Below are 15,816 nucleotides of genomic sequence, written 5' to 3' on the forward strand. Positions count from 1 at the left end.
TAAACATCTTGAGGATACATGATAAAGCATGTGATAATAAATAAAAAGAGTAATAAGGCCTATAAATGGTAACAAAAATAAAATAATAAAGTTTGGAAATAGTGTCTCAAAGTGTTTGACTTGAGGCTGACATATTGCAACGAGGAATGCTAAGGAAAAGCTAAACATCCAACCTGAAATTCTTCACATATGTTTTTACATTTTTATTACTTCAGAAACTTCATTCATTCAAAACAACTACTTATCTAATTTAACTAGTAAAATATGATTGTCTATGAGGTTAATGGATCAAAAGACAAACAAATATATATATATATATATATATATATATATATATATATATATATATATATATATATATATATATATATATATATATATATATATATGTGTGTGTGTGTGTGTGTGTGTGTCTAGGTCATTCACTGTCCCTCAGGTTGCATGTTGCTACATATTGGGCAGCAAGATGCCCTGTCTCCTTCTCCTAGGAGTATTTTTAGTTGAACTTGTTAAAGTAAATGTACCATATTTCATTGAATGGTTTACATTATGGGAGGAAATGCATCTTTGCCTGCTGCCATGATGTTATTTGCCAATTTGTGGTCACTGAGTCTGTGCTTGGTTGGGATATGTCTCTGCTTTCTATCTCTGACTGTAAAGAGATATTCTACCAATTCATAATCTCTTTTAAGGCCACATAATATTCTAATCTACTTTGGCTTTTAGTTTCTTCTTTTCCAATGTTCAAAATCTTTCTCTCTCTCTCTCTCTTTGGTCTCTTTGGACCAAAAGTTGATCCTGGTTCAACTTTCTTTCTTTCTTTGCCACCCATGCAGCCTCAACGCTTTACCCTCATTCAAATGAATGGGAGGACTGGCGTTTTCACTGCCACACCTGATGTGGTGTGAATTCAGCCTAACGGGCTATTTACACTGCTGAAGTGTGTCAGACACTTCAGCAGCCTTAAACCCTGGACAGAGAGGCTGCGGAGCAGTTTTTATCCTCAGGCTGTCAGACCTATTAACAAGGAAATGTAGAAAATATGATGCATAGTGTTAATGTAGCAAATATTCTGCTGTCTTTTTTGCACATTCACCTGCTATTTTCCACAGTATAGAATATGAAGTGTACATATTTGGCATATACAGTTTATTGATTACAGAAAAATTCCCCAAACATTGTTGGTTTATCTTTTCTTCAAGTAAGGGTCAGGCAAACAGGCCAAAACACCAGAGGTTAACATGGACCTCACCAAGTCCAATTTAAAGGAACTGTGGTTGCTGTGATGAAACAACATTCTGTACACAATTTGCAAGGGATGATGCCATGACATGCACCATACTTCTGTACTTGATAGAAGTCTTGAAGATGGAGCTGGAGATGGAGCTCATCTTTAAGAGAAAACAAAGTGAAATCAGCATACTTACAACTAATACTAATTTGATGTTTTTAGAGGAAAGGTTTCTACCACTAATGACCTTTTCAGACTTTAATGTTGAATAAAATAACATTTTAATGGTGTCAGCAAGTCACATTTTAACTGCTATATTTGGTATACAGATGGGTTTTAACAAGACCAAGAGTCTACAGCCACACTAGCCGCTGTATGAGGCTGTTGTAGCATGCTAACATTTGCTAACGAGCACTACCGCACAACGTACAGCTGAGGCTGATGGAAATGTCATTAGTTTTGCAGGTATATGGACCCACATTACCGTCCCTAAAGCTGCTGCTAGCAAAACAACACTCACCAGGAACATGATGTTGACTCACACTCACAAATGGTGGCATGACCAAATACAGACACAACTATATGTATTTGCTACTTTTATTTCTTTGAACGACTGCAATATTGAAGCTGATTGTAGATGGATGCAGGTGACCATAAAGCTATGACAGTGCAATAGATTTTGTGAAATAAAAACAGTGTGCAGAGTTAACTCTGAAGAGATACTTCAACACAAAATTTAACATCCCATTTCATATTTCTCCTTTTCCATTTCAATGTATCACTTTATACACAAATCATATTACTGTAATTTCAAATTTAACCGAGTGCTGCTGGTGGGGCATAATGTGGTGCAATGGTCAGATAACAATACAAAATATATTGGTGGAGTTTTAATTAGATTTGAAAAACCTAAACTAAGAACAGTCTGTACATCTGCTGTGTACAATAATCCATGTGAGGAACAGGTTACAGTCTGTATACAAGAAAAAAAACTTATCTGTCATAAATGAGGTTTGGTGCACATGAATACATTTCCATCCGTAGTGATCTGTGACTTACCAATGCAAAGGAAGACATCAATGAAAAATTCTGGGAAAAAACACTCAATTATGGCTGAGGTTTCAGTTTTGTAGAAGCAGAAAACCTAATTGAGACAATGTTAAAACTGATGCACAGAAGGCATGATTTCAGATCGTTTCTCTTGTTAAGCCAGGAAAACCATCAATTCAAATTTTCTTGTTTAAAATAGTAATTTTGCACAGAACCAACTACTTCACTTCTTCTCTGTGCAATGCATTATCGCCTTTAGAAAAATAAACCTGATGTTTAAATACAGTCAATGATTCATATAAGCCATTCACTGAGCAAGTCGTGTCAGGTAGATAGCTATAAAATTACAGACATCTTAGACTGTTAGAGCACAGTAAATATGAAAAATCCAACATAAAAGTAAGATTTACAATGTAGTCATCACCTTACTGTAATGTGCCGGAGTTATCAAGGAATTCTAGTTTGTAACGTCAAATGAACTGAAAAGGCACATCACATTTCTTAAGCTGACATTTAAACCACATACCCCTTTTTAAAAAAAGCATATTCAGTGGAATTACATGAAATCTCACAATGTTTTACATGGTACACAACAATGTACCAAACCACTTTTTCAACATACGATACGGTGTACAGCTTCCTCGGGGATGGTCTGTAAAAACCTCAGGTAACATCTCCCTTGTTGTCAAAGTCTGATATCAAAGGAGATGTTCTGGTTTATAAACTGTGCTTAAGGCAACCCTGTTCTCTACAAGGAAACCAACATTTTGGCAAATCAGTTCAGTGAGCAGCTTGGCATTAGGCATGTTCGAGCCACAGCACATTTGACATAATCTTATCCTGGTAAGAAAAGGTCAGTGGCCAAAGTTGGCACCCAAACATAGACTGGATTAAAGGTTGGCTAAAATATTATCACTGCACAATGCTAAACTCTTCAAAGAGCTAATTTGCCAAAAAAAACAAACAAAAAACCCCCCAAACATTTCCATGTTTAAGTCTATTACATGAGAATTCATATGGTTATGTTTATTTTGGAACTTTTGATGGCATTTTTTTTTTTAAATGGTCGCCAAGACATCTTGGGTCTTCAAGAAGTCAATTTTCTTATCTTTGTTTAAGATCAGAGGACTGATAAGAGGTTTACAGGTTTCTGCAGGAGCAAGTGCTGATCTAGCTCTGAGTTTGCCTTACATTTCCATCTCTTACTGTTCATGTTTATGTCTAGAGGAGGACTGTATGCAAAGGAAGAAACAGATAAAAAACAAGATGCTTTGGTCCATGCATGATCTGTTAAGGTTCATATGTTCCAGAGCACACATGATGGTGGCTCATATCCTAGCAGTCTGGGGTTTGGTGTCCTTGTTTGCTTCTATCCGTTCTCCTTCCACAGTACCAAGTGAATGCTATGGTCGGGCATGCTTGTGGCAAACACCAGTCCAGTGTCATTACCCCCGTCCAGGCCGTTGAGCCAGGACGTCACACCGGCCAGGAAGCTGGATCCTCGTTTGGATTTTCTGTAGGCTGGTAGAGGCCAGCGGCCCGAAATGGCCTCTGTCCTCAGGTCCATCACATACAGGAACTGGTTGTCGAAAAGGAGTGCAAACACCTCGCCAAAGCTGAGCAGGGACAAGTTGGCTGGGTCCTGCGTTTTTATCACCCTAGGAACATAAAAACATGCTGCATTAAGACGTTATCTTATAATAACAAAGTTCTCTTATAATTCTCTGTAATTACAAAAAAGGAAAAACTTGTTACTGAGGTTTATGTTTTACATGTACAGTACTGTGCAAAAGTTTTACTAAAAGTTTAACCCTTAAGTTTTTCACTTTAGATGTTTAGATTCTTATCCATTATGCAATACCATGATAGAGGCATCCCATCAGTCCCAAATGTATTCTGCAAGAAGACAATGAGCCCAAACATCCAGCCAGAGTCATAAAGAACTATCTTCAAGAACAAGGAGTCCTGCAACAGATGGTCTCTGATCTCAACATCATGGAGTCAGTCTGGGATTAACATGAGGAGACAGAAGCAGCTGAGATGCCAAAATCCACAGAACTGTGGCAACTTCTCCAAGATGCAGGAACAACCGACCTGCCAAGTACCTGAAACACTGTGTGCAGGTGAACTGAGGAGAACTGCTGCTGTTTTAAAGCCAAATATCAAATTTTGATTTCATTTAAGTTTCTTCTGTTGACTGAAGTTTGTATCAAGTTGACTGATAAAAACAATTCATGGCATTATTTTTGAAAGCACCCTCACTTTACTTTTAGTGCCTAAAACGTGCACAGTACTTAGTAAAACAGTAAAAAGTTTTGTGTGATGTAATGCACACGATTTGATTTTCCATTTAAAACACTTTTTTTTCAGCACTGACAGCTATGCCGTTGTTAGACTATCGAGTCTTTATTTGTAAAGATCAACAGATCATTGGTTTAATGCCCTGACAACTGTCATTTATATTTTCAAATTCTTCTTTAAAAAGATGAGCTACATGATATCAAGTGTGATATAACTACCATATTTTTTGGGAATGTACCACACTAAGGCCATATGGTCAAATTTAAATAATTTATTTAAGATGTAATAACAATAACTTATTTCAAACTGTTTAACACAAGAACAAAAAGAACCACTAGATGGCAGAAGGTACTTTACAACAACTGCTTGAGTTTCTTCCCCTTGTTAAAAGCCACCAGGATTAATCCTGGTGTGAGGAAACTAAGTTTCTGCATGTTGCACATTTTAGACGGTCCCTGTGCACTTGTCTCACAGCCGGCTGTACATAGAGACTATAGTCCAGCTCAGAGGACTGATGGTGAAAATTAGGTTGTATCTCGTTGTCTACATTACTATTGTTTGAAAGAGGCGTTGTTTGTGTTTGAAAAAGGTTCCGCTTATGAGTTTAAGATCCAGAAAGTTTGAATCTGTTAGTATATTTCCAACTTTACCCAAGTGTGTAGCAAAGTCTTCAAACTAGTTTTTCTGTCAACGATGCCTTTGTTTTTTACACAACAATCCTACTTTTGATTTCACATGTTGAAAGTACAATATTTTCTTTTTTATAGAACTTTGAGCCCATGGTCCTCATGTTAAGAAAATACATATAAAACGTTTTTTAAATTCCCATAACTTAACTGCAATAAGAGCACATAAGAGCACAAAACATCACAAATTACATCTCAATTTTTGAGAAAAGCTGCTGCAAAATAAAAGATTTTTGGCCACAATAATCACAACTGTTATATACTTGTGACATCTGCTCCAGGAAGGTGAGTTTGAATTTCACAAATAATGCACAGCAGCTACAGAATAGGTTCATTATTTCACAGAGACAGATTTTGGCATTCGTTGTGTATTATTCTACCTGAGAATCTCAAAACTGGCAAAGTCCCACTGATAAACTCCGAGGTCAGAGCTGCAGACGATGTAGCGTCCATCAAACTGCAGGCGAGGCTGAAGGCTGATGCTGCGGTTCTCTGACACTGACAGCGTCTTCAGACACTTACAGTTGATTTCTCTCCCTAAAGGCCAGACCTACAGAAGGAACATAGTGTTTGCTCCATCTTATGGACTCCTCATGTACAGCAGCTCATAAAACAGTAATTTATTGTTTTTCAAACAACACACACATCAAACAATAGAGACATCAGTATTACCTTAATTTCATACTTGTCAGCACTTAGGAGGATATAATCACCAGGACTGTGCACCATAGATTCTACTTCACTTTTCTGTAGTATCACCTGATGGGAGATAACACAAGATGCACGTTTGAAAACACATTGTTTGTAATAAAAGCAACTGAGAACCCAAAATAACTCACACGTCATTTTTTTTTAAAATATGCGTCAACTTAATGCAGGGTTTCCACCAGTGTACTGACTCCCCGCTGGGCCTAAGCATTTTTAAGTTGTCTTTTAAACTAAAATGTGTTATACAAGTAGCTTTAAGGAATAGCTTAGTGTGTAGGTTGTGTGCAGTTGAGAGAGAGAGAGAGAGAGAGCATGTGTGATGGTGAGTATAAAGTTAGCAGTATAGCTCTGAATGAAGCAGTGCAGTTTGTGTACAGTTAAGGCTATTTATTGGTGATAAATGCTACAACTCCTCAAGACCAGAGCCAAGTTCCTGTGTCTTAGTAGTGGACTCAGTCCACCTTGCAGGTGTCCATCACCAAGTCCACCTGTCCACCTTTCAATGGTCAGTCCAAAAAAAGACACTTGGCTGCCGGGTCTAACAACTTTTCTGGTGGAAACCCTGTATTAAGGTTATGTTAAAAAAAAAAAAAAACCTGAAGAAATAGCCTATAATTAAGGATGGGGTTCAATAGCATTTTGTCTAATTTGAATCCAGTATTGAATCCACTTATCGAATCTGAATCGTTTCAAATTTCTAATTGAATCTTATTATGTTTACTTTTCAACTACTTCACCAGCATAGCTGTGTGGTCATTAAAATAAACTGAATTTTAATGAATTTGCAGGTAAAAAGGCTTAAACTATAACTCAAAGGGAAACTTTGGTATTTTTCAACCTGGACTCTATGTTCCCATCATTTTATGTCTAAATGACTAATGGGGACAACAATTTTTGAAATAGGTCCAGTATTGAGCGCGAGCGCTGCAGCCAGCAGCCGTGAAACAGGCAGCTTATTAGCTACAGTTGATCGAGCTTTAACCAACATCAGCAAAGTTGATCTAAAAGTGAGAAACTTGGTTTGCCAGCGTCTGAGCTTAATGAAGTCAGGGTTTTTTGCAGACCCAAAACCAGATCCAAAATGGAACCAGCAATCAGAACCCATCGCTACTTATAACACTTAGAGATTTTTTTTCCCCCCTAAAATAAAACTTGAAAAGGAACAGTGGGCTGACCTTGGTGACCCACTCAGTGTGTCCAGTCAGAGTGTTGAGACAGGCACCAGCTGACAAAGCCCAGACCTTCACGGTGAAGTCTGCAGAGCCGCTGACCAGCATGTCCAGCTCATCATTGTAGTCCACACTGAAGACTTAGCACACACACACACACACACACACACACACACACACACACACTTCTTTAAATAAAGAATATTTAAATGGCTGCAACTAACTATTATTTTCTTTATTGATTAATCTGCAGATTATTTTCTCTATTAACCAATTAATCATTTAGTCAATAAAATGTTGAAAGAATAATGTAAAAAAAAAGTATTCACAATTTCTTAGAAGCCATGGTGATGTCTTCAGTTTGTTTGTTGTGTCTGACTAACACTACAAAACCTTAAGATATTAATTTCACTGTCATATGACAAAGAAAAACAGCAAATTTTCACATTGAAGCAACTGCAACCAGCAAATATTTGGCATTTTTGCTTGAAAAATAATTTAAAAAAAAAACTATTCACTTATAAAACTAGTCACCAGTTAATTTTCTGCCAACTGAGCACTAAAGGTCATAATATCAAATGCATCATATCGCTCTCACATTGCCTAATTTTTTAAATGAAAATGCATCATACAAACATTTTGCTCTTTGAGGTTATATAGAGTAAATTCATGAGGAAAACTTTCCCCCGATTCTATTTGCTTGGTACACTGCAGTGGAGTGACGATAATACTAAAAATACTGCTGAGGTTTCATATTAGCTTGAGCTGAGTTGTATACAAGCAACAAGCAACCCCCAGAGCTGAAAAATGAAGCCAACACTAACTGCAGTTCCTTGAACGGCCACTTGAGGCTGTCTCCAAAAGCCAGTCAATCTCCATTGACCCTCATGTTAAAATGCCCAACTTTACAGCAGAAATAAACACGTTTAAAGCAGGAAGTGGCTCTGTAAACTGTGATGAATGGATGTTTACAACAGACAGTTTAGATAATAACTTCATCTTTATTTTATCGTCTCACATAAGTTTGAATAACCTGGAGGTTTGTTTACAACCTGCCAGACTTCTTTCTGTGGCATCACCCTGTTGCCAGAGCTCAAAAACTTGGTAAGTACAATATTATCATAACCAATTGAAATTATTGTGAACGCTACAAAAATATTTGTAGTAAATCACAGTTAAAAATTGTGAAAGCTTTGTTTTGTTGAGGTTATGTATTTAAATGCATTTGGTTGACTTGGTTGTTTATGTATAAATACTTTTAATGTTCTTTGCTTTTCTGTGATGTAATGAAATGACCTACATAAATAACAGTTTGCTTGTGTATTATTCTAAACAACCCGGAACAGAGAGGTGCTGAACATTTAAACCAACCTGCTCCTGTGTGGCCCCGGAACTGCTGGATTTTAGCCCCTGTGCTCCACTCCCAGCATGCAATGGTGTTATCAAAGGACCCGGTCACCAGCTTCTGTTCATCAAATTTCACTGTAGCGCAGGTGTGTGTCTGAATTCCATAAATGCACTGCCCAGTGCGCACATCCCATAATTTGGCAGAAAGGTCATCGGATCCTGAAAGACAAGAGGACATTTATGTTATTGCTACAAGCTCTGACCTGCTTTCATAACACCCCGTCCAGACCACACAGTCTTACCGTGCTGTGTGTAGCCCATAGACTGGATGGAAATAAGGTGTAGCTGTGGTGTCTCTGGTTTAACAGGTGACAGGTGTGTTATCAGTGTTTATGTTCTCTGAAAGACTTCATGATACGAATATAAAGTCACACAGCTGATGGACTGTTAGCCTAGCATGCTAATCCTACTATCTATCTATAATAACAACGTAGGTGTTACTTTGTTATAGATTAGTGGGAGATATATTATTGGGCAATAAGTAAGAAAATCAAATTATGGTTATTGTTACAATAATAGAATTTCAGCTGATAAATGACATCTGATTATACAAAGCCTTCGCTGCGGACGGGGGATGCATCTTCTCTTCTCCTTGTGTCAGTGTGTGTTTGCAGTCAACAAATAGTTGATACCAGTAAGGGAGACGACATGAGTAATTGATCAAAGTGTTGAACAAGCAGAACATAAACTTGCAGAGGTTTAACATCTTCAACTTCTCTCCTCGCAGTTAATTCCTGACAGGGCTCGTTATGCTAATAGTGAACCCCAGAACCAGCAAAAAGCAAGTGCTACCTGTTATAAAAAATATGATTACACTGTGTATGAGTGTTACTATTTTATCTAGATCATGATGAATTGTTCCTGTCTTGTACTGCAACTCTGCAACGTCAGCAGACTTATCAGCAAAGGTTAAAGGAAGTTCAGTATTACATTTGTAAAGAGGAAGATGTAGAAATTAAAATGCGTTGGAGACAGGCTGAGACATGTCATCTGGGGGTCAGTTGGGCAGGATGGCTCCTGGACAGGAGAACTGAAAACAAACATGACGTTATCTATAAGTCTGTATTTGATAGATTAAGAAAAGAACTGTAACGCCCACTTAAGATGTATAAAACCCTGTTGTACGTGCTCCTCAGGGAGCCTTTTTCTTTGTAACCTCATCCTGTGTGTTGCACAACGCTCCTTCTTGTACAAGAAAATAAATTCTGTTAAATTTGATACTTCGGCTCCGGACTCTATTGTTTAATGGTCATTACAAGAAGTTCTTTTAACACTAATTGTATGTAATATTTCGTATTGTCAACTAGTCTCAGCCAAACCAACAATGAACTGATCTACTAACAAGTACTGCTTGTATATCCAAAGAGTTTGATCACATTAGTTTGCTTAGAAACGGCTCCAAAGACTAATAACAGCGTCAAGTTTTCAGTCTCCAGAGAGTAGTTCTATGTAAGGCGGACGCCACTGAGCATGTGCAGGAATGTGGTTCTGTGTACACCTTAACTAGCTTGTTGTGCTACATATCACAACCTCTGACTTTGTACTGAAGTTCTTTGAGAAATTTACAATGTAGTACATAATGAGAGCTACATTAATACAAATGTTGCTGTGTCTGCTGGATGTGTAAATAGGCAACTTACACATTGATTTACATATATATCCATCCTTTCCAAGACAGACGAGAAGATTTTCAACACCTGTATGTAACTCAAGCCCAAATCTAACCCAACATTTTCCATATTCAAAATCATGCAGAGCCACAGTGTACCTGTGCAGAGGAGGCCGTCCTTGTAGTAGAGGGCGTACACACGAGCGCTGTGGCCGATGAGCGAGGACGTCTCAAAGGCTTCCTGATCCTTCAGCTGCATCATACGCAGTTTAGCCTTCAGGTAGACCCCCTTCCAGTGTGTTGCATCCTGAATGGACTCATCAATCCTCCAGCCCAGCTTCCGACACACACCCTGCCACACCTCTGTACATGAGCTTATCACCTATAAAGAGACGGACACATGTTGGAATGTTTGAACGCTGCTTTCAATACAAGAAAAGGTTTGTAAATTTAGTTTTTATGTTCTGAAAACAAATTGTTTATGAAACTGAATTATTATTAGCCTTTCTCGTCATATAAGGTAACCTTTCATTTAATCAAAGATCAGTAGTAACTCTAACTAACTTATTTTATCAGAAGAAAATCAATACATTTTGTGCCAATTTGCAACAGTTGTTCCTAGATGGCAAACACAGACACAGGACTTTGACTTGCACCAATGCAGCCTGTATGAGTAGAAAACTGTGACATTTATGCAGCAGCATCATCGAGACCTGAAATCTTGAGTAGTAATGATCACAGAACATCACACATCAACTGTGCAGACTGCCTATGCTGCGCTCTGTGACACCCGCCATCCCTCTGAATTATCAGTGGGATAAGTAAGTAAGTAAGTAAATTTTATTCATGTAGCGTCATTCAAAACCAATGCAAACAATTGAGAAAAAAAACTGAAAGTTAAAAACAGGAATATCAATATAAAAAACAATAAAAACCATAAAACTACACAGAGGCAAACCAAATCAAGAGTGTGAGCATGATTGTGGGTTGGCCCTGATACATGTTGCATTCAAATTTGAAGATTGAATAGTAAATAAAAACTTGGCAAATTCAATTAGGAAGCCATTATTTGGGCCAGGTGGGCAGTAAATCAACAGACAGTAAAAGAGATTCATCAATCTAATCCTGAGCACGTACACATCCAAAGTGTTGAACTTGTTGAACTATGTCCATGGAGTGGCAGATAAACTGTTTGGAAAAAACAGCAGCTAGGCTGCGACCAGACATCCTGGGTGCACTGACAAAGTCACAGTCAGTGGGGGACACAGACACAGTGAATCCTGTCTCTTTTGAAGAGCAAAGCATGATCCCAGAACAAGTTAAAAAGTTAAAATTGTCAATAAAATCCATGTTTTGAGTGCTGCATGCAGATTGGAGTAAGGTGTGCAGGCTGAAAATGCGGCTAAAGTGCTCAACTCCGCGTCCAAAGGACGCGAAGTTGAGCACTCAGCCCGAGAAAGACCTCCCAAGCGTCTGATGACGGCCTCCCACATTATCCTACGGTGCTTCCTCCCGATTGTGGAGTAATGAGGCCCCCGCTGGCCACAGGTGGAGGAAACGCAGCGGTGATGGGAGGGGCCATGGCTGGAGTGGGGTCTGCCAGCTGGGGTGAAAGCGGGACTGCAGGGGCATCACCAGGATGAACTGGAGCCTCATCCATCAGAGATATGAAGCCGTTAGAGAGAGTTCAAGGAGGTGGTGGAGAAACTCCCCCCCTAACCAAATCCCTCCTTCGGCCGCGATGAACCACTTCAGCCAGGATGGCTGCGACAGCATTGAAGTGGAGCTGTGAACCGGGGCCATTCCCATGCCGACCTCTGGATCAGCTGGCGGCTCTAGTGCAGAGGCAACCAGCTTTCATTCAGAGGAATGGCCACTCACTTCGGCTGCAGGACTCTCTGGGCGGCCGGCCCAGTGCAGGTGTGTGTTGAGGGCAGCCAGGGAAGGGTGGCTGCAGAGGCCGAGACCAGTTGTGACATTGGGGAGGAGGGTGATTGGGCTGCCTGGGCAATAAGGCTGGAGGAAACATGCTTTGCCTGGGTAGCAGCAATGCTACTCAGGCTGTCGATAAGCTGATCCTTTTTTTGAAGTTCTGTCTTCAGGTGGTGAACATCCTCCTTCAATTGTGAGTACTGATGATTGCGGTCCACATTCACAGCCATTATAGCCGACTTCAGTTCAGGAATAACTCACAAAACAACACAATCATTCAGATGGAAAACATGAAACAAGGTAAAAGTAATCCAAGATTGGTGAGAGTGGTGTTCTCAGATGTGTGCTCTTGCACTTTCGTGACTGTACCTGCATAAGACAAGTCCTTAAAACAGCTTAAGATCCACGTCCAATGATTAAAAATCCTTATCCAGTTAAATGACAAACGACCGTTATCTGAAAGTGTATTAAAATAGATATGGCCTAAAACTGGATAAAAAGTCCATTTCTGACAGATTTTCTGGCAGGTACACACAGATGCCGACGCATGCGTAGGGTGCTTCTCATTTGCCTTAATTCATGCCTCCTCACTCCTCGGGTGAGCCAATAATTCACTTATTTCTGCTCTGTAGAATGAAGACAGAGAAGCGAGGATGCTTCCCTGAGAAAGCACGATACACGAGACCATTTCCATTATGAAAATATTTTAACAGACCGACACAACCCTTTATCAGAGATCTGTTAGTGAAAAAAAACCAAAGTTGATCTAGCTGCTCTGAAACTGCATCAACACAGCAGTCATATGCAGTTTTACACCAATACTCACGTATATTATTATTCCCAATTTTTATTTTTTTCCCCAAATCAACAATTCAAAGTGTTAACTGGAGGCCAAATTAATAAATGAAGCACAGAACTACTTTCATTCATTAACATGTTTCTTTTCAATAGTCTTTAGAAGCTGCATCCTGGCTCATAATGGAGAGTCTTTAGACTTTATTCCTGTATGACAATGCCTGTTGTCCTTCAGCAATAAACATCATTATATTTACCTTATTCCACTGTTTGCAGACTAGGCAGCAGGTGAGCAGGGTCTGCGGATCCAGCCAGCGCAGTAGGTAGAAGGCCAGCTCCAGAGGAAGGAGGCGCAGGAAGTCGCGCTTAAGCAGCGTCTCCAGTCCATTAGACAGATGACGGAGCTGGACGGCACCACTTAGCGATATGAGGTGGTCCAGAGACTGGTTGCGCTGCTGGTCATTTAGTGTAAGGAAAGTGGCGGAGACTGACTCCAGCCACCCCTCAAAGGCCGCTTTCTCCATGGGCACATGAGAGCGACCTGCAACACCTACAAGAGTAACGCAGGATCTAACTTCAGCATTTCATTTTTTACTCAAGATGAAACTCACTTGTCAAGCAGCAACAGAGGAGTAATCTGATGAATCAAATGTTTTTTTCCCTGACTGAATCACAAAGATATTCAATTTGCAATGATACGATTAACAGAAGGAATACCTTGTATTTGAGAAACAGTGACAAATGTATGATAGTTTTACTTTGATCAAAATTGTAATTGATTAATTTCCTATTGCTTGTTTAATCAATAGGAGATTAATCTGGACGGCTGTGGCTCAGGAGGTAGAGTGGGTCGTCCACCAACCACAGCGTTGGCGGTTCGATCCCGGCTCTTCCTGTCCATGTGTCGAAGAGTCCTTGAGCAAGACACTGAGCGCCAAATTGCTCCCGATGGTCAGGCCAGCACCCTGCATTGCAGCTTTGCCGCCATCAGTGTGTCAGTGTGTGTGTGTGTGTGTGTGTGTGTGAATGGGTGAATGAGAAGCAAAACTGTAAAGCATTTTGTCTGTTGAGGTAAAAAGGTGCTATATAAATGCAGCCCATTTACCATTTACTCAAATCAGAATTATGTAAACCATAAAACTTACAGAGTGAGACATTGACAGTTAAATGTTTATGAACTCTGAGTGTCTGTAAGTTTGTAAATGTTTTGTTTTACTTAAAATGATATGACATACAGTATAAATGTGTAATATAGATACAATGTATTACAAAACGTATCAGTACTAATAACTATAGGTTTGTATCAGTTCCATTAGTATGTATTCTATCACTGAAACAATCACTGAATTGCCTCGAGTGATAACTTTACACAGAGGGAAGTGACACAATCAAAGTGCAGAAGTGAAAATAACATAATAATCATGATGGATTTGTCAACTAGAGAAAATTAATAAATGACAATTTTGAAATTAATTTATCATCAAAAACATATCAACTAAAACTGCCAAATATTTGCTGATAACAGATATTAAAATGTCAGCATTTGTTTTTATCTTCTCTTTCTTCAGTTTCATATCATTGCAAAATTGAATGCTTTGAGTTTTTGTCACAGCTGGTCAAATCAAAACCAGCATTCGTAATGTTTTAGTGATGTATGACCAATCAAATGACTCACTTGACCAATCTGTGGTAATTTCATTAGCCAGAAACAAGAATATTTTGAAGATTTGTTGGATAATAGCAGATACGTTTAATAGCTTATAAGTTAGCTGTGGTAACGAGCTGTCAAACATGTTGTAGCAAAAGGCAATTCACAATTATTGTGTCAACCCTCAATGAATACAATTTGGAAATAATTTTACCATAGAATATTTTCTATTCATGAACTAGCAATATTATTTGGCTGATATGAAATTAAACTACGGTGGAGTCATGTCATAGTGCAATGTAAACTCGATAAACTGAGACTGATAAAACAACCAGACGAACAGATGAAGGTTTTAACGTCAGGCTTAACGTTACCTAGCTTACCTTGGCTAAGAAAATGCAATACTGGCCTCTTATGTAACCTATGGCTGTATGTGATAAAGGTTTCATTTTACAGAAATACTAATTATGAGACAATGACTTTTACGAGCCGATTGTATCTGCTTTATGCATTCAGCCTATAGCTACCTGGCTAGTTAGCAACTTTGGTAGCAACCGTTAGCTGAGTAACACTAGTACAATTTAATAGCAAGTTAGCTACAAATAGTAACAGTTAACCAACCAATGAGCAGTATCTCGTCACATCATCTACTCACATTCAAAAATGGAAACACTAAATGTGCACCAACCAGCCAGTCGCAGAGTTTCTTTATCGCCACTTTCCTGGCTTAGTTAGTTCACATAGCGAAGTTAGCTGTCGTAAGAAGGGTTGTCCGAGTAACCTAGCTTCGTAGCTAACGTTAGCTAACCACCGTTATGAGAGAACTTGAGTCTGTTGTGACTTACATAATGTTTCTAATAGAGTAGTGTTCACAACATTTCCCAAGCAGGGGTCTTTGAGCAGCAGTAGGACAGAAGGATAGCAAGTTCTGACAGCATGAAAACCAAAAGATAATGGAAACGCTATCCCTTTACTGTACGCTTCCTGCTCCCTCAGGTTTGTCTTGAAGGAGGCGCCGTGGGGCAGCCTGCAAACTCTTCCCCGAAAACAATTAACGTTATATGCATAAACTGGATACATTTAGAAAGATACAGAAATTATCTTTATCCATACATATTCATTCATTTATTTTTATTTAAAAAGACACATTCATTTTATTTTTGCTTAGTAGTAGTATTGTCATTTTTCTCTTCATGGGACCTATCTTGCCTGTAAGACAATACTGAGGGCACGTAACAAAATCATATTCCCAGGTAAACTAGCTTCCGGTGTCGCGGTAA

The 15,816-nt window shown here is 39.0% G+C and overlaps 1 protein-coding gene across 3 annotated transcripts; it reads right to left on the minus strand.

Annotated features, from left to right (window-relative positions):
- Nucleotides 1–1,951: 1,951 nt before the first annotated feature.
- Nucleotides 1,952–15,540, minus strand: fbxw2 (F-box and WD repeat domain containing 2). Of its 3 annotated transcripts, none has more exons than XM_042395905.1 (8): nucleotides 15,225–15,540; nucleotides 13,146–13,438; nucleotides 10,321–10,543; nucleotides 8,517–8,711; nucleotides 7,152–7,285; nucleotides 5,941–6,027; nucleotides 5,649–5,818; nucleotides 1,952–3,939 (listed from the first exon to the last, which is right to left on the minus strand). In XM_042395905.1, the coding sequence occupies exons 2-8, from the start codon at nucleotides 13,410–13,412 to the stop codon at nucleotides 3,651–3,653; spliced, it is 1,365 nt and encodes a 454-aa protein (XP_042251839.1). In that variant the 5' UTR covers nucleotides 13,413–13,438; nucleotides 15,225–15,540; the 3' UTR covers nucleotides 1,952–3,650. The 3 variants fall into 3 exon arrangements, with proteins under 3 accessions (XP_042251839.1, XP_042251837.1, XP_042251838.1); XM_042395903.1 differs by having other exon boundaries at nucleotides 15,192–15,540; XM_042395904.1 differs by having other exon boundaries at nucleotides 15,382–15,539.
- Between the last annotated feature and the right edge of the window lie 276 nt (nucleotides 15,541–15,816).

This window comes from Thunnus maccoyii, chromosome 19 (genome assembly GCF_910596095.1).
Source record: "Thunnus maccoyii chromosome 19, fThuMac1.1, whole genome shotgun sequence".
In the NCBI taxonomy this organism is placed as follows: Eukaryota; Metazoa; Chordata; class Actinopteri; order Scombriformes; family Scombridae; genus Thunnus; species Thunnus maccoyii.